We start from the raw sequence: 19,919 nt of genomic DNA, 5'->3' as shown, positions 1-19,919 counted from the left end.
TTTTCCGCGCGCACGCCTTCCGCGCACGCGCATATCGGTGTGTTAGGGGGAGGGGGGCTCCATTTTCAAATTTGCCCTGGGCTCCAAATACCCTAGTTACGCCACTGACCAGGTGGCACAAACATAGCGTTAACGCAGTGATAACTGAAATGAGAGGCAGAGTCAAATCATGACGCCCTAAAAATTAGCAAGTACCTAAAGATTTCTTTTAAAATTGATGTACTGAGACCACTAGGGTGGCAAAGATGCTACTTCGGGGGTCTCAATCTTGGATGCAAATTAAGGGTGGGGGTGGACACCTATATTTTCCCTGGGGTGCCCACTTGTGCATCAGTACAGTAAGCAGCTATAAAACATATACTTAGTATGTGATTTTTTGCTGTGGGACAAACAAGCAGTTATTACAAGGTACATAAAAACGTCTGGATCATGATGAGTGATTACTGAAGCTTGTGGCTCCGCCTCCCCCCCCTGTGGCAGACATGCTGTTACACACTGACTAAGGAGGAGGACTGTCTGTTAGTAGTTTCTAGTGCCGGGAAACAAAAACAAAAACCCCCTAGAAAAGCTGTCTGGTGGTGGTGAGAGACGAGTAGACTGCAGCAGGTGAGAGGAGCAGCTCGGATCGTCAGCTGGTACAGTAATTCAGAAACTGCAGAATAAGGTATTATTAATAATTACATGCATCTATATTCTGTCCTAATCTATTGCAAATCTGACACAGAAGCGAACCCAAATCTATGCCCGTCTCCGGGTGTCTCTCTCCATCTGATCGCTCTGAGATAATGACACTATTGTAGTAACCTGCTTTATAGAACTGAAATTCTCTCTATAAAGAGAATTACCGTGTTACTACATTTGTTTTTTATTTCAGTGTTTGCTAATGTAAGTGAATTGTCTGAGGTGTGAGTAGTATACTATATAACTTAGAAATATAGTAATTACTAAAAACTTTCACTTTGTAAAATGTGCTATAAAATATTTACTGTATATAAGGCCTGGTTCAGATCTTTACGCCACTGCATCTTATTACCACTGCAGCTGCGATCCCGTACACAAATATGCAAATGTCGCAGCCACCAGGATAGGTATTGAGACACCCACCTGCATCTTTACAAATCAAAGCATCTACGCGCAATGACGAAGCATCCTTCGCAGATCATTTGATGTTAGCAATCCCGAGTAACTCTATGGTCATGCAGAATGGTTGCAGGAACTGAGACGCTGGAGCCATGTTTACTGCCTATGGATTCGCAGATGCAGGATGTGACCCCCCCCTTCCCCCCGAAACGGTTGCAACACGCTTACATTTTTAGCCAACACAGCCCGCTACCACCCCCAAATGCTCCCAGACTGTCAGTTTCACTGTGAAAAAATCCTCGCCGTAAGCTACTACGGTAATGTCGCTAGACGCAGTGCGACTCAGACACATGCAGTGGACCAATAATCAATAAACCATCAGCATAGCGTCCAACTCTGAATCAGGCCCACAGTGTTGTATTGTATACATGGATTTCATGTGACCCTTGATCCAATCTAAGATAACTATGTATATTAAAGACAACTTGTAAAACCAGTCTGTTAATATTTATTTTATTTTTAATAGCACTCTTTGTAAGCTTGACACCAGTAAAACAGGTTAGGCATTGTCATTGAAAAGCACTTGCTGAAATTTTTTAAATATTTCTATTGGGCTGCTGAATGTTGTGATGCACTGAAATGGACCATTTGCGTATGCATCAAGATACAAGTGGCATGGAGCTCTTGACTGTTGACAATAAGGGCCATATTCAATTAGACGCGAAAAGCAGTTTTCCGCAAAAAAGTATCGCAGATGACGTAATTTCGCCAGGCGGAAACTTATCTCCGTATTCAATTCCACAGACATTTCACGTACGCGGAAAGTCAATGCAATGTAAAAGATGGAAAAGCCTATGAAAGCAGCCGGAAAAAAAGTGCAGAATTGGGGTTTTGGGGTGCATACGTCGGGAAACCACTCAGCACCCTTGGGACAGCCCCCCAAAGGATAACTGCTTCAAAAAATCCCTAAAAAAAGTGAGGGTCACTCCAAAAAATGACTTTGAGAATGGGGGCAAAAAAGTACAAAGTTGGGGTACAAACATAAAAAGTAGCGAAATAGACTTTTGGGGGGTCTGCAAGTATGGGTCAGGTGTTTTTTTGATTGCAGGTGCTTGCAACAGGTGGGTTTTTCACAATATTTTTAACTTCACTTTAGAGACTTTAAAATATGCTAGCACCTATTTTGAAGTACCCCAAATTTGACTGGATTACTTATTTTCACCAAAAAAAATACTGCTTTATGCCATTCTTCACCACTTGTGCAAAGTCGCTAATTAGAAGCTATTGAAAAAAACTATTGAAAAGTACCCCAAACACCTTTATTAGACCTATTCGGGGACATCTACATTGATCCTCGATGTTAGTGCATCTTTTTGGGTGGTTCAGGCTGATTTCTCCATTTCTGACAGCACTTTCCGCCTGTTCCGACATCGCGGCTTGCCGTTTTCATGCCCATAGGAATAGAATAGGGGGAATAGCGGGGGCGCTCCTGATAAGAAGTTTCCGCGGCCAAAGCACACGATGTAGGCGGAAACAAGATTCCGCTGCCGGCGGTGGCTAAATTATCGCGGCTAATTGAATACCGGCCTAAGGGGTAAACTTACTAAAGGTAGAGTGTGTTTTTTTTGGCCGATTTTCCGTCGGTTTTGTAATTACCAAGCATCTGGATGCAATAACAACCTACACCGACCATAAATTGGCGGCCAACTCACCCAAACAATAGAACTGCCTGTAGCAGACGAGATTGTGAGAAGCACTACACAGATCACTATTATCTGGGCAGGTTTAAGCTCGTTAAAATATTTATAAAAGGTTAAAAGTAGAGAAAAGGGGGGGGGGCATGGTCCTCAAACCCATAAACAACCCTGGAACTCTGAGCACAGGCTAGTACAGGAAAAGAAGGGGGCAAATGACTTAGGGTCCCCCCTATTTTCCAATTACCAGCACTAGGTTGAAGCAGCTGGGGGGCTGATGCTATAGCAGCAGGACACACAACGTTGGATCCCCCTGCTATAACAGTAACAAGCCCCAAACTGGACAGGCCAAGGCTGGAATCCATAAGGATGTAGGAACCCCACAATAAAAAAAATGGGGTCCCCCCTTAAGGACTCTCTTCTGTACCCCCAGGGTTTTGGTTGCTGAGGTAATAATGAAAGTAAACAGTTAAATAATATTGCTTTTTTTTTTGGCCTATTGGCCCCAGCAAGCCTGCTTCAGCATGATGGCACTTATCGTACCACAAGTGCCAGCATGCCTGGACATTGAGGGCCTGCTAGCACCTGCAGTCCACCGGTAAAAAATTTTTAAACGACAGACCGGACACGAACACCGAATACGGTATAATTTTGATAACTAAAAACATCCCCACGCTGCCCTCATTCACCAAACTATTAATAAACCAGGACTTATCGCACATTCCTGCTCGCCTCCTCAAGAGTGGGTGATCAAAGTGCCGGAGACTGTCAGCCACCAGTTCTAACAACTGAATTGCACGCTATGATTGGAAACAGAGTTCTTGAACACATTTCTGGATATTATAGTGGTTTGCACATTGGGACAAAGGTTGTTTGTCCCAATTGATGGAAGTTCACTGGGTAGGAATTGTAGTAGAGATTACTCGCACTGTCTCTGTTAGCTGGGTCACTTGAAATCCTAACATATAGTTTTAGTTTGCTGATCTGGCCATTGAAACCGTATACTCTTGTTCAGGATTTTCCCTTGTCCACTATGCCTCTCTGTTAGACTGCTCACTAAGGGACTTATTCTGAGTCATGCAGATTTTTCTTCACAAACGCAAATGGCGAGTTTTTGCATACAATACATGTGCAGAAGCAAATTTACACATTTGCTTATGTCCGTCCTATTGTGAGTGGGACTCAAATTGGCAACATCGGATCAACTGCATGGCCATCGGACTTCTGAGTAACCCTCAGGTTACTCAGGAAGTCCAGTTAAATCAAGGATGCAGCCACTAGCTTTTGCAATGCCAGATAACTGGGCCGACACGCTCCTGTTTTCTGTAAAGCTTTTTGTCACCGCCCCCAAAAGCCAGCAGCAGGTCAATCATGCTGCGGCGTTTGGGGCACTGCGAGCGACATCGCAGCTCCAGATCTGCACATGTGCTGATCTAACAGCATCAGAGATGTGCATACACATCTGGTTTATGTACAGTACATCTGAATTAGGCCCATTGTTCTTTATACAGTGTTGTGAAGTCTTTTATGTAAATTGCTTGGTTATTTCATGGTTGTTACATTTTTTTTTTCTTGCTATCTATGACCTTTAGGCCACTTACGAAACTTTTAATTTAGAATTTGAGTCTGTTTAATAACTCATATGAAACAAAGTCAAAATCTTGTATAGGCTATTATTTTATTCCTGTATGGAAGTGTTCATATTGTATGCTTTTCTTCCACCTACAGGCTTTACCAAAGGGGATTAGTTTATAAAAATGCACAGTACACACACTACTTCAGCTGATGAGGTGAGACTATAGGATATAACACAACTAAACTACTCCAAATACTTTCATTTTGGTAAGTTTGTGCTTCTAATCTCTTTCAGTATGGGAACACTCCTTTGCACTATGCTGCCCATACTGGGAACTTAGACAAAGTCATTGAACTGATACAAGATGGAGATGAAATACGGAGCAGAAATTGGGTGGGTATACTACTCACTGCAAGAGTTGTTGAAATGACAGGGTTCTAATGGTTTACCAAAGTTACAACATGCAAATATTTTATATATTAAATTTAAGTTTGTATTGTCTGATGGAAGGATCTGCTTGGTTCATGGTGCGCATTTCGAGAAGCCTCCATTCTACAGTCCTTCAAAAATGGACTCAAGGCTTACCTGTTCACCCAAGCATTTCACTATTTGTCTCTTGTTAAGCTTGTTTTGTATTTAGTGCTGCAAGGGCAAATGTAACACATTTACATTCCTATTAAGAGAAAAGTGCTATATAACATTATTATTATTATTTATTATTATCATTATTCCTTGCTTTGTTCGGTGCACTCAAATGTGCACCCTCATGTAAAAATGAGGTTTCCTTTTGATGACAAGTTTATCACATTTAGGGTCAGTTTCCTGTTTGGCAAAGTACATGCAAAGCATTTTGTTCCCACACAAAGGCTGTTTCCTTAACAACTCCATTATTAAGCTAGCTGTTCTAGCCAAGTGGTTTATCTGTTGCCGGTGAGTCCATATGGTCCCAGCAACGCAACTTTGGTAGAGTTAGTAGCCACCACCATGCTGCAAATGCAGGTCTGGAGTTTCAGACCTCCTAAGTATACCTGCATACAGACTATCACAAATGCCGGAATGACTTTTTGGTTTTAAACAGGAGGTGTCAGAGAAGCAGCAATGCAGTGTAGGTAATGTAAGCAGGAGGTTCACAGGAAAATGTGAAGCAATACAGATATTAAAACCGTATATAAACAATGTTTAAACTATACTGAAGTAGATCTGAAAAATTGGATTTATTCAATAGAGGCACCTTCACCATCAGTGACATACTTGTGCCATGCAAACTACTTCATAATAGGGGAGGAAGATGAGTAAGGCACAAAGGCATTTTCCATGGCAGAATTGTGTTGGACCTTGTAAATAACCTTATGGAGGGAGGAAGGAAGGAAGGGGTCTTTCCTACACTGGGCCAGGGCAGCTTGAGTGGCAATGAAAATATGACCGAACACTGATAGGGTAGGACCTGCGAATGATAAAGATGAAGAAAAGCAGGTTTAGGAGCAGGCACTGTTGAGCTGAAGCACCTTGTTAGCTAGAGGGAATACCTCAACCCATAAATGTTTAAGAAGGGAACAGGACCACAATGTGATCCATGTCACCACAATTTTCCAGCAATTCTAGACTGTGTGGGCCACATAGTATGTAACCTGCAAGGGTGAGGGACAACCTATATAATAATTTAATGTGCATCTCAGAATGGTTTATACACTTTGAAATATGGTAAGAGATCGCGTATAGCAGTTCCCACTGAGTATCGGTGAGGGGGTTTCCCAGATCTAATTCCCACCGAGTTTGGGAAGGTGATGTAGAGTAAGGGTACAACTGGAGTAGGAGGCTGTACTGATAGGAAATATCTCATTTCTCCTTCATCCACTAGGGGACACTGTAGATCAAGACACTGGGGTATAGACGGGTGGATGAGAGGAGCTGGCACTTTAAATTTATGAGAAAGTCGGCCTTCCAGTTTGCCAATCCTGGAAGAACACACATGAGAATGCCAAATTATGGGGCTCTGTCCACCATAGAAAGTGACTCGCCTCACGCAAGGCCTCAATAGAAAATAAATTAAGTATATTGCTGTTGTGTTGTTTCAGATGTCCAGCGGCTGAGCCAATGGACAGCTTTTATAGAGCTGCTGTAAAATATCTGCAGCTGCCTAACTAATAAGTAGGCAGTCTGCAACAACTGTGTACTGGGGGTGGGGAGGCTGTCTGAGCCCACCGCCCAACTAGTAACTACATTGCATGTTAAATAAAAGCCATTAGTAAAATAAAATAAGATATACTAAATGTGGGCTGAGCTCAGCCCCAAGTGACAGGCTCTCTCGGGCACAATTCTAAAACTGGGGCTTCTGGGGGATAGAGGGGGAGGAGTCATTCTTATAAATTTAAAGTGCCAGCTCCTCTCATCCACCCGTCTATACCCCAGTGTCTTGTATGTTCTGTTCGGCTTTGGCCGTCCTTGTTGTTTGATTCCTTCTCCTCAGTGTATGTTTTCTGATTCTGATTCCGTCTCCTCAGGCTCCAATTCTCTAACTGGGGCTTCTGGGGAATAGAGGGGGAGGAGTCACTCACACTTATAAATATAAAGTGCCAGCTCTTCTCTTCCACCTGTCTATACCCCAGGGTCTTCTTCTTCAGTGTCCCCTGTGGAATTGGAGAAAGGGATTTTACTGGTAAGTACCTAAAATCCTATTTTCTCATTAACCAAAGTTAAGCGGTTATATATTCCTGAGGACGGAGCACGAATCAGCCCTAGAGGCTGGTTAACACTGTGTCAGTATGATCTTAAGAGACTTAACTGTATGTATCCCTTTCAGGTTACAGAAACTTTCAGTGGCACTCAGGGCCTAAAATTAATAGAGGTGTAGCCAGCCTGTGTACAAGGACAGCTATTCCACTAGAAGATGGAGGCCAACTAAAGGATCCTGTGAATAGGATTCATCATGTTTCCTAAAATATAGTAGGATGTCAGCCTCCAGGACTGTTGTACAGAAAGACACCCTTCATAAGGCTACACAAGAGAAAATAAAAGCATTGATGTGCTACAAAATTGTCTTTGTGAAGCGTCACCTTGCTTTCCAGAAGAATGTCTCTAAAAGGTGAACCTTATGGCTGTGCTCATGGGTGGCAGACCTATAGTAAAAAAATAATATAAACACTGTCGTTTGTTGGAAAATATAAGGAAACACTAGGCTCAGGTAATTAGAGAGTCACTAGAGGTAAATCCCATTATTTGTCGCTGGATCACAGGACTAGAAGTTTTTGTTTTTTTTATTATCTTCTTGCCAGCACTTCAGGAAATCACAAGACTATCCGTCAAGGAGATAGTATTTTTGGTAATTTCATTGTACCACATTTAAGTAGCCTTTTAGTTTGTTCAGGAGTAAGAACAGTAAGCCATGGTCAAAGACCTTGCAACTACTGCTTTCTAGAACAGCCTCCATGAAGTTCTGTGGGGGGTGGAATTTAAAAATATGCGAGGTAAATGGCTGGGGAGGCACTGGCTAGTATCAGAGCCAGATTTACAGATACATATATGACCCTGAGGGTTTATGTGGGCATTATACAGAGGTGCAGCACTATATAATGCTAGAAATTTGGTGAGTTTTGATCAGGCATGAGCGGAAATGGTAGACTGAGTAGGTAGTGCCTCCCCTGCCATACACTTTTTACTCCATTTTTAGTTTTGACTTAAAATAATACAAAGAAGATATTTATAATAATTTCTTTAAAATGTTCTAATAATTTTTATAGTCAAAACTCTGGAGTATACTGAAGTGTGACAGGAAAGGCTCTGCCTCACCTGACCGCACATCACTGGTAGAGACATGGATGCTCACAGTCAAAATCAATAGGTTAGCGACATGATCAATAAGGGACCAAAACTGAATTTTACTCTATACCTGAAGGAAATGTCTTAGTATAATCCAGAATCAATTTCTCTCTAGTTAAACTGGAGGCATTACGGCACAGTTTACAGACTTTGATGGAGGAAGAAGTAATTGTTACTGATCCATTGATGCAGAGAAATAGCCGCTTCCATTCCAAGATTTTCCTGGAAGAAAAACATTACTGGGCTCCAAACAATTCTCGACTTGAGGTGGCTCAGTCATTTAATTTCTGCATGGAGTCAGTACAGTCCATTTATCAAGTGATAGCTATTACCTAGTAGATCTACAAGATTCCTATGTCCACATTTCTATTTTAGCTCCACATTATCAGTTTTTTGTATTCTTTGTTCTTGGCCACCACTTCAATTTCACGTGTCTCTCTCCACTTCTCCAGCAATCGTTACCAAAGTTCTGATAGTTCTTCTGGCCACTCTCAGGAAACAAGGAATCACAGTATGACCTTATGTGGAAAACATTTTTGTAACAGGAAAGTCCGAGCACACTGCCAGACACAGAGTAGTCCAGGTAATAAAATCCCTACAGCAGGTATTTGTGGTCCAGCTTAGGAATTTCAGTCTCAGCAAATGGTGTCAATAATGAATTTTCTCCTAAGAATATTTTTATATACTATAAGCATTTTCTGTGAGCAAGGTGGCATATTTGCCAAGGCCAGGATCTGCGTCCACGGATACAGATTCCTGGCCTTGCATGCCGGCCAGCCTGTGTAAGCTGAAGCTTACTCAGCTGGTTGGTGCCATCCAACATCGTGACCAATGGTCGCCATGGCTCCTGACGAAGGTGTCTAAGACACAGAAACGCGTTGAGCTTTTTGAGCACTACGGCAGAGACAGCACAACCACAGCAGGAGATTATACAGCTGGCTGTTATTCCTTTCGGAGGCATCTTCTCTCCTGCTGCCACTCTACCCGCGCACCTGACACGAGAGGTCCCATTGCCGAGATTCAACCACAGTTCCTGGTCAAGCGGCTCGCATAGTTCCAGCCCAGACTGCTCTGTACACCGAGCGTCACATAGATTGATGCAGAGCCGCACAGCGCTTCCACTGATCAAGCTCGGGTTACACTGCTGGCTCCTGTGTACCCGTACACAGGATGTCCTGATACGAGACTCCACCACTACCCAATGTGATGACCTCACAAGACCTATCCGGTGCGCAGTCTGCACACCAAACAATGGTATCTGTTGCACTGCACGAGCACACGAAGTGCCCACTTCCATTTCTTTGCAGCTTGTTACGGGTTACCACACCAGGATACTTCACAGACGCTGCGGCCTCACAACTCCAAACGGGTGAGCTCACTCCGACTTAAAAAACCACCTTATACAATTGTTTTTTTCAATATATATATATATATATATATATATATATTTTTCCAATCCATGCCGGCATATAGTAAGAATCCTCCAACTGCTGTTTAGTCATATTACACTGCCAATAAGAACAGTTGCTCTGAATTACCTTTTTGGATATACAACATCTATTCAAACTAGTTCTGTTGATATTCGTACAGCAAAAACGAAATTGACTATTTTTTATTCATATTCATCACAACGAACATTTTTATTTTCCAATTTGATTGCATTGTATTGAATTGTATTTTATTTGTGTGTATAAATTCTCTACAATTTTGAAGAGATTTTTTGTTGCCTATATGACCTTTATATATACTGTGATCTATTTATATAAAATATTTTAGCAGTTATTGAAAAGCCCAACCGATCATTTTTTTTTTTCTGAACATATTTGTCGCAGTGGTGAAGCCTGGCTCTGTCTTCGCTGGGATCGCAGATGCAGCGATTTTAGCAAGAATGGAATTGCAAACCTGCCTGTGTGTGGCTCTGCTGAATCAGGCCTTTGTATTACAAAGAAATTCCTGGGAGAGTTGAGGGATCCAAGACTAAAAAATCATGAGGTGCCCCTCAGAAACAGAATGGATTGAGATCATTACAGACTTCAGCTCCAAAAGCTGAAGCTGTCATCTACTGTACCTACAAAAGCAGTACAAATAGTGTGTCTAAAAACGGTTGCATTCTGAAAATGAGGGCAGAATAACGTGATTCATCATTTTAAACCTGTCATATGTATCATGTCAGGATCTCTTTTGACAACCAGAAAGTACGTGTATTCCAAAGTGGCACAAGAAGCAGTACTAAGATGGCAGAAGTATCAGCAGTCACGTCATGGGCAGAAAAAAATTTGATATCCCCCTCTGCATTCTACGTAGCATGGAAAAAGACAATACAGAACATGATCTCATTAAACATCAGGTCCATCCTTTGGAATGGGCCTTACACTAAGAGGTTATTTTTGTATTGCCTCAAATAGCTCTTATGGCAACACCTTCAACAGAAAGTCTCCATCACAGAGACACTTGAATAAAGGAAATATTTACTTTTTCAATTCCAAGGAACTTCCAACTAGGGTATGTGTTCCTTGCTTTTCCTCTCAATGTTGATGCTTTACAGAAGATCACGAAAGAAGCAGCAGAAGCTAATAGCGGTGCTTTCATTTTGGGAACAATGCCTGTGGTTTGCAGAATCTTAGGTACTACTACTGGACCATCCTGGGCTTTAGCCACCTTGTCATAATTCATGGAATTATTTGGATTTACTATAGCCAAACAGTGGTAGCCATGGCTGATAAGAGGAACGGGATAGTACACTCGTCCTAGGTGTTTAAACTGGGCATTCTAAATAGAACTTGTTTAAGACTTTGTTATGAAAAAGCTTGAGAACTTGAGCGTGAATGCTGAGCTCTATGCAGATCATAATCTTTCCACTCTACAAGAAACTTTTTAATTATACGTGAGACCAGAATCTGGTCAATATAATTTTCTTCCTGCTAGTAAGTGTGGGATTATAAAACAAAGAAAATCTATTTATGATTGGTTTCAAAAGGGAAACCTAGAACATATTGGGAATATGTGGTCATGATGGAAGTTCAAACTTATAAACCAAGATTTTTAAAAGGATGAATAAAGCAAGGAGTAAACTTCATTAGAAACCTGAAGGTGCAGATTCCGAGTTGAGAGACGCATCTTATCATCTTTATCAAATTAACAAATAGGAGGAGACACCAATCAGAGAATTTACAGCACCAAGATTCTTACTCCAGATATCTTTTAATTTGAAACTAAATATTAGAGAAATCCTGTAGATAAACTACCACCCGTATTCCTCAAAATGGAATGGATGCTATGCTGGGAACATGTGAATATGGAAATGGGTGATGTATGTGTGAAATATGCCCAAGGCAGTGAATGAACTAAATCGTCTTGTTTAGCCAACTTGTATGTTAGGAGTCTCTCTCATTCTGCCCATTTGATGGCGGATAGTAAGCCATGGAGAAATAAAGTTTGACTGCAATCCTTTAACAGAATGCTCAACAAATTTGTACACTAATTGGGAACCACAATCCAATAAAATTGTCAGGGGGCAATCATGAAAGAGGGACGTTTCTTTAAATAAAGAGGGTAGCCAAAATGACTGTCTTTGAAATGTGGTCCACTACTATCCAGGAATTGTTGAGATAGTTTGGTGGTATAGAGAATTGAGTCATTTAATGCAAGCAAACACCAAGGGTTATATTTATTAAAGTGCAGGTTTTTAGAAGTGGAGTTGTTGCCCATAGCAACTTAGCATGGATAGGATCCATCTGACTACTTCAGAATGAAAGTTGAAGAGAAAAGTCCATCAATAAATGGTAGGCTTGAGAGGCTACAGGAGAACAGTGTTTGGGATTAGTAAATTTTGTCAGGGTTTTTATGAGAGCAACCAGAGAAGAATATCCCTTGATGGACTGATAATTCTGGTAGTATTTAATAAAGCTCAAGAATCTTTGGGTATTGACATTTTTCCAGTTTGCAATATAAACAATTTGTCCTAAATCTTGCCCGCACCACCCTTAGAATCTGAACATGGGTCTTGTCCCGGAAAAAAATTCTGGTCAAAAAAATTGGGTGAGCACATCTTTAGAAACTTCTTTTAATGAAGTTCTGGAATATTGCTGGGGTGTTTCACAGACCAAATGACATTGCCAAATACTCATAGTGCCCATCTCAGGTTTTGACTGCGATTTTACACTCCTACCCCACAGATACAAATAAGGTTGTAGAAGCCCCTGAGGTTCTACTTAGAAAAGATAGTTGCAATTGTGATGTGTTCAAAGAGCTTGTTGATAAGAGGTAGAGGGTAATGTTTTTGATGGTGATCACATTTAATACTCATTAATTAAAACAGGGACTTAAGTATCCATCCTACTTTTTGATGAAGAACTCAACTCCTGCTAGGAAAAGTGTTGTCACAGCACAGCCGAACCTGGGTGTCTCTTACCGGGTCTGGCGACGCTGGGGTCCAGGCGGGCATAAGACAGCGGCGGAAGATCCCTGGCGCCCGCTGTCAGCTGTTGTCTCTCCTCCGACGGCTCTGTGTGCAGAAGGATGCTGCTCCCACAGGGACGCGCGCGCCTCTCTGTTCTGGATTTAAAGAGACAGGTGCGGGAAGTAGGTGGTGCTGATTGGGGCTGCTTGAACTGTGACCTATATGGAAGTTCCTGAGATTACTCCAGTGCCAGAGTATAGGCTCCATAACCATACTCCAGCGTTCCTGTGCATATCCTAATTATTGTTTCTGACCTTGGCTTGTTTGTGACTCCGATTCCATCTGACCCCTGGCACTGTGTTTGATCTAGTTCTGACCTCGGCTACTCCCTGTGACCCGTTTACATCTGCTCCCTGGTACCGTCTTGTCTGTTTGGTTTTGACCTGGCCTGCCGACTACGCTTAAGTCTTCTGCACTCCAACCAAAGTTCACCAGCACCTATATAGTGGAATCTAACCTGAGGGCCGCAACCTGTGTGTCGGACGCAGCCAATTCCATACCTTCTTGAGATTGTCCCTGGTGAATATCGCCGGCACATTAGACTCCGCGTCTCAGGTATAGGTCGGGTCAACTCCCTGAATACGGGTCGCATCCACAATCCGAAGTTGTGAAAAGTGTTTTTTTATATGAAAGCCTGGTCTAGGAGATCCTTTGTCTGAAAGTAGCAATTACAGTGTGGAGTTACTGTAGTTCTTCAGCTTTTTGTTTACAGCTACATCAGCAAAAGAGTCATATTGGGGAGGAGGAAGATGTTCCACTTTACTGAAAGACAATTAATGTTAAGAACAAGGTACCATCTTCTTGATAAAACAAAGATGACAAATAGCATCTCAGGACAAAACTTGATAATTTTTCCAGTCAAGCACGTGAGTGTGCTGGTTGAGCAAGGTTAGAAAAAAAATAACCAGAGAAGTGGTCTGAAGGAGAATTGTGCAATAATAAATTTTACTCCCCAATGATGGTTATCAATGATATCGAGCTTGTGAGGGTCTGAATAGGTATACCAAACTGGAAAGTGGACGCTGATGGTGGTGAATAGCAGGTTAATGAAGAATAGTTGGGTTAACATAGCTTGGCCTTTCCAGAACCAGTAAGGCTCTGCAGTTCGGTGGACATTTTAGAACAAGACCCAATTAGATGCCCAGGCGTGGCACAGTACAGGTTGCTCTCTCTAGATTGAAGTGGCTTAGTTGCATTGGTTCATCAGTATTGATGACTGATATTTGGAAGCAAGGAGTCAACTGAGGTATGGAGCATCAAGACTGATCTATATATTTTTGTTCAGACTTTGAAACACATATCCACCTTGACACAGTGAGAAATTAGATCATTTTAAGAAGGCAGAAACTCATGTCGGACCAGTTTATCCATCCTTAATGAGATCTTACAAATTGTCACAAAGTTGTAATGAAGGCTTTGTTATTCTAATAATGTTCCAATGCCAAGGTCCTGTACTGTATGCTGGATCTGATTTGGAGATGCACGCAATTTTGCACGTCTTTCCCTGCAGCACGACTGTTTTTATGCTAATGCCGTAACCAATGGTATTCGTAAAGAGACTCCAACGGGCTGTGGCACTAATCTGCCACTGTGCATTTTAAGACTCGCCATCAGTCGCCTCATCGAAAATTGTACCAGCACTATGAAGGCACAGATTATCTGTCTGGACATGCCACGGTCTGTTAAGTAATATGTACATTCTGTTAACAGTGAATATGACAACAATCAATATGTTGTTAGGATACTGCAAAGGCATCATGCAGATATAGTTGTAATGCTAGTTGAAGTATTTTAACTGTGACTGCAGTATGACTTTAAAAATGAGTGCAATACATCATGTTTAAAGTTATAATGTCAACATGGGTAAAACTCTTTAACATTACAACCATCTGCATTATGCCGTTAGCATTCTCCTGATTACATATTGACTGGCAGCAGTTTGAGTGTCGACATACTGACTACTCCCCATCTGTTAGCCCTGGAAAAGGGCTAACGGATGGGATTATGCAGATGAGGATCATTGTGTAGCCATAGCGGGAATCCGCTATAATATAATATAATAATATTATATACGCTACCTTTGCTTACTCTGGATGAAAACTCTCTAAAAAAAAGCTTGAATTGAATGTAACATTGATTAATGAAGACTGTACAGCAGTGTTTACCAACTCCAGTCCTCAGGGACCCCTAACAGTGAATGTTTTCCTGATCTCTTAGCTGATGCACACGTGTATTCATTACTGACCTACACATTTTAAAAGCTCCACAGGTGTTGCTAATTATTTTACTTGTGATACTGAGGATATCAGCAAAATATGCAATGTTAGGGGTCCCTGAGGCCTGGAGTTGGGAAACTCTGCTCTACAGAGCTTTTGAATTCCAGGGATTAGGAATCGGGTGACCTCTGACCTGCACCTTGAATTGGAGTTAGGTTGAGTAGATGGAAAAACCTGGGAAAAAAGGTTAAGCTTGCAGTAAAATTTACAAGGAATTTGTGTACTATTTTATTCTTGGTAGTAATAAAAGTAAACTTCATATGTGTATGAAACTTAACTAGATCTATCTTTTTCTATGCAGAGTGGTCTTACGCCTTCGCACTTTGCGGCTTTTGGTGGAAATGTACATGTACTAAATGAGTTTCTTTCTCAATCCCCGTGTGAAATCAATCGACAAAGCATGAAGGTATATTATATGGCAATAGAATATGATTTTATATATATATATATATATATATATATATATACACAGTCAGGTGCATAAGCATTGGGACATTGACAGAATTTTCATATTTTGGCCTCTATTCACCACCACAATGGCTTTGAAATGAAAAAAAACAAGATGTGCTTTAACTGCAGACTTTGAGATTGAATTTGTGGGTAATTACATCCAAATCGGGTGAACGGTGTAGGAATTACAACAGTTTCTATATGTAAAAGAAAAAAAAGATTTGCCCTCCAGCACACTGCAGCAAAAACAATACTTAAATCCTACATGATAATAGCGATTCAGAGGTATTAGATACATACATTTGCAAATATATGAATAAGTGCCAGGCCAATCGTCAAGGCTCCTCTATACTGGTGTCCCTAGCATTAAGGGGTTCACGTCCGAGAAGCAAGGCACCCCAAAAAAATTCCAACCAAGGGCCATCCCCAGGGCATCACACGAAAAAGGGAAACAGGTGATAGTGAAGTATAAAGAAAAAATGTGTAAGTATAAATCAATAAGTGTTAATGAAATGAGAAAGAATTAAAATTACACAAATAATATACAAACAAATAGAGAAGTGATAAAGGTATTCTATGTGAATTAAGTGGTGATGCCATGAGAAAGGCCCAGTCAGAACCCCCCCGGGGGCCCCACTCCCAAAATAATTATTGCTACATAATGGTAGCACCCACTCTGGGTCATATAATTACAATTGATGTACTGCATGATAACAGTACATATAAATGTTGAGAGCTAACTTACCTTGGAGGTACCCCAAAAAACCTCCACATGGCACTATAAGCATCAGCACATCCTCCTAATGCTGACTGCCTTCATGCCTCTCCAAACTTGCAAAAAAAATGGTAGTTGCTCAGATCAGCTTAATTGCATAACACAGGTGCTTGTAAAGGGCGGGGTTTACACTGAACACAGAAAAAAAAGAGAGTTTCTATATGTGCCTCCCACTTTTTAAGGGGCCAAAAGTAATGGGACAAACTAAACAATCCTAAATCTAACTTTCACTTTTTAATACTTTGTTGCAAATCCTTTGCAGGCAATTACAGCCTGAAGTCTGGAACACATAGACATCACCAGACGCTGGGTTTCATCCCTGGTGATGCTCTGCCAGGCCTCTACTGCAAATGTCTTCAGTTCCTGCTTGTTCTTGGGGCATTTTCCCTTCAGTTTTGTCTTCATCAAGTGAAATGCATGCTCAAATCGGATTCTGTCAATGTCCCAATATTTATGCACCTGACTGTATATCTCTATATCTACAATAAACGTCTGCTGTATTTGACTCCATTAAAATATTGAAACATCCCTTTGTTCCCATGTAATTCTAAGCGAACAACAAAAAATATGACCATACTGTAGCTGCCAAATGCATCAAAGTACATGATGTAACCGAATATGGTATTTTATATTGTAATATTTTTCACATTAATGTCCCTGGCAAAATAACCCTAAAATGAAATGTAAGAACATTTCTGGGATATGCAGGTTTTAAAGTCACATATTACCACTGAATTGGTTTTGGTTGAATTTATTCTTTCTGCCCCAAGTGGTTATTCTTACTTCCTAATGAAGCAATGAGGTAATATTTTTTTTCAATAAAACATATAAATATATTTATATAGACACCTCTCTCCCCAGCATCTGCTCATTTTATGCCACATAGTAGTGCGCTAGTTAATTGCATGCCCCATGGTAGTGCCCTGGTTCATTTTATGTCTCTTAGTAGTGACCTAGTTAATTTAATGCCACATAGTAGTGCCCTTGTTAATTTTATTAAGCATAGGGCCCTAGTTTATTTTATGACTCATAGTAGTGCCCTAGTTCACACCACAGTGCCCCAGGTCACATTATTAAACACTGAAGTGCCCACAGTACATATTTTGTTAAATTGTTGTGACCACTGTTCATATTCTACAACATTAAAGTGCACCCAGTTCATATTATGTCTCACTATAGTGAATCCAGTTCATATTCTGCCATATTGCATGCCTCAATTCATATTATATAGCATAACAATGCCCTACTGTTCACATCATTCCACATTACAGTGCCCCAGTTCAGATTATGCCACATTACAGTGGCCAGGTCTGGTGCTAGGGTGTTCGGCACCCCCTTGCAAACTATAAAACTATAAATGTGCACCCTCCCTCCCATTATTTATAAAGGGACAGTGCGTGCCAAAGGTCTCACAAGGAAGGGGTGTGGTAACACAATAGTACCCCCAATTGAAATTATGCCACACAGTAGCATAATCTTGTTCACATTACACTACACACAGTGCCCCTGATCACATTACACCATATAGTAGTGTCCATTATTCACATTACAACACACAGTAGCGCCCCTTATTCACGTAAAGTCACACTGTAGTGTATTTTATTCATATTACTCCACACAGTAGTAGTGCCTCTTATACACATAATGCCACAGTAGTAGTACCCCTTATACACATAATTCTACAGTGGTAGTAGCCCTTATGCACATAATGCCCACAGTAGTGCTCCTTATACACAATGCCACACAGTAGTGTCCCTTATACACATAATGCCACACAGTAGTGACCCTTATACACATAATGCTACACTGTAGTGCCCTTTACACATAATGCCCACACACTACCCATAGCAGTGCCCCTTAAACAATGCCCACAGTAGTAGTGCCCCTTACACATAATGTCCACAGTAGTAGTACCCCTTACACATAATGCCCACAGTAGTAATGCCCCTTACACATAATGCCCACAGTAGTAGTGCTCCTTATACAATGCCCACAGTAGTAGTGCCCCTTACACATAATGCCCACAGTAGTAGTGCCCCTTACACAATGACCTCAGTAGTAGTGCCCCTTAGACAATACCCACAGTAGTTTGTTTTATACATTGCCCACAGTAGTAGTGCCCCTTATACAATGCCCACAGTAGTAGTGCTCCTTATACAATGCCCACAGTAGTAGTGCCCCTTACACATAATTCCCACGGTAGTAGTACCCCTTACACAATGACCTCAGTAGTAATGCCCCTTAGACAATGCCCACAGTAGTAGTGTGTTTTATACAATGACCACAGTAGTAGTGCCCCTTACACAATGCCCCCAGTAGTAGTGCCCCTTACATAATGCCCACAGCAGTAGGGCCCCTTACGTATATTGCCCACTGTAGTAATGCCCCTTACACATATTGCCCACTGTAGTAATGCCCCTTACACATATTGCCCACTGTAGTAATGCTCCTTACACATTATGACACACAACACTGTACTTACCTGAAGACCCACTCCTGGCCAGCCGACAACTCATTACACTCGGCACCATGGGAGAGACATCATAACGACATGACGTCTCTTCCTACACACATTGCGGGGCCTTTAAGGCGGACCTCAGGAGTGAGCTCTAGCCTCCGGCTGCAGGGAAGAAGCTGCCGGGTGCCCTCTGGGACCAAAATCACAGTGGGAGACCGGCAAATGGAAAAGGTGCCTCCTTGCTGTGCACGGCCAGCTTACCACATTGCCTCAGCCCTGACAGTGACCCAGTACATTCTTACATCCACTACACCCTACCTCACCAGTATAACATCCACTACACACACCTCACTTACTATTAAAACTATCTGAAAATGGGTTGTCACCCAGTTAGACAGCGTTATGCTACATAGAAGTCTGGTAAGAGATCATGGGCCCCATTTCTCAATGATACATAACCCCTTTAGCACTCGCTATAGGGGTTCTGTCATCCTTTCAGTATTTAACTAACAGATTACTGCTATTTCTTACTGCATTGCTCTCGCCCATTGCTGGCAATGGGGACCCAGCAAGAGAGTTTACAACTTCAGCGAAGCCTTACAGACACTGCCGGGTCCCTGCCGGGTTCAGGGCTGTCTTAACAACAGTGTGGGCCCTGGGCAAAGCAATGCACTGGGGCCCCTACCCACCCATTCACGGGAAAAAATCTAAATTGTCATATATGCTGCCCAGAACAATGGTATGACACAGCCACCATATAGTACACAAGAGAGTCTGCTGCCCATATTGGGAATCAGGACTCAAATCCCAACGCCAAAAGACCATCGCTGCTGGGTCCCTTATTATCAATGTGGATGATGGAGTCCACCTGAGCAGTTTCCTATCCCCCTGGGCCCCACTCCCAATATCTCTCCCCCTTTCCCCCAAAGCAGTGTCATAAACACCCTGAGTCCCCATTCCCCATGTGTTTCTGCCCTCCCCCCAATAGCAGTGTCCTCAACCCTGAGCTCCTACACACCCTTGTCTCTACCTCCCCCGATTAAACAGGTCATCAGCCCCCACATATATCCTACTCACCATATGTCTTTGTCTCCCCCTCCCATAGTAGTGCCATCAGCCCTCACTCCCCAGTCGCCCTGCCTCCCCTATTCCAGCTCTTACCTTTATCCTGTGTGGTGGAGCGGGGTCTGTCAGTGTTGCCTGGATTCTCCTCTGCACTCTGCAGTAGCTCGCGTCAGCCTCACAGGCAGAAAGTGAAAGTGAAACTAAAAACACATCCTGCCTGTGTGAGTGCCCTGCTGCTGCTGCTGCAGCCGCCTAATCTCTACTGCTGGC

The 19,919-nt window shown here is 42.0% G+C and overlaps 1 protein-coding gene across 1 annotated transcript in view; it reads left to right on the top strand.

Moving 5' to 3' along the window:
* Positions 1–513: 513 nt before the first annotated feature.
* Positions 514–19,919, top strand: part of LOC148540566 (uncharacterized) — a 115,830-nt gene continuing 96,424 nt past the window's right edge. The window contains exons 1-4 of the mRNA XM_088444391.1: positions 514–664; positions 4,503–4,564; positions 4,645–4,743; positions 15,203–15,307. Of these exons, the coding sequence (XP_088300517.1) occupies positions 4,532–4,564; positions 4,645–4,743; positions 15,203–15,307 (237 nt within the window). The 5' untranslated portion in view covers positions 514–664; positions 4,503–4,531. The remainder of the gene's footprint in view (positions 665–4,502; positions 4,565–4,644; positions 4,744–15,202; positions 15,308–19,919) is intronic.

The sequence above is a fragment of the Taudactylus pleione genome, unplaced genomic scaffold, assembly GCF_031769625.1.
Source record: "Taudactylus pleione unplaced genomic scaffold, aTauple2 ptg000019l, whole genome shotgun sequence".
Taxonomy (NCBI): Eukaryota; Metazoa; Chordata; class Amphibia; order Anura; family Myobatrachidae; genus Taudactylus; species Taudactylus pleione.
Note: the sequence above shows the minus strand (reverse complement) of the source record. Positions and strands in the feature narration are given on the sequence as shown.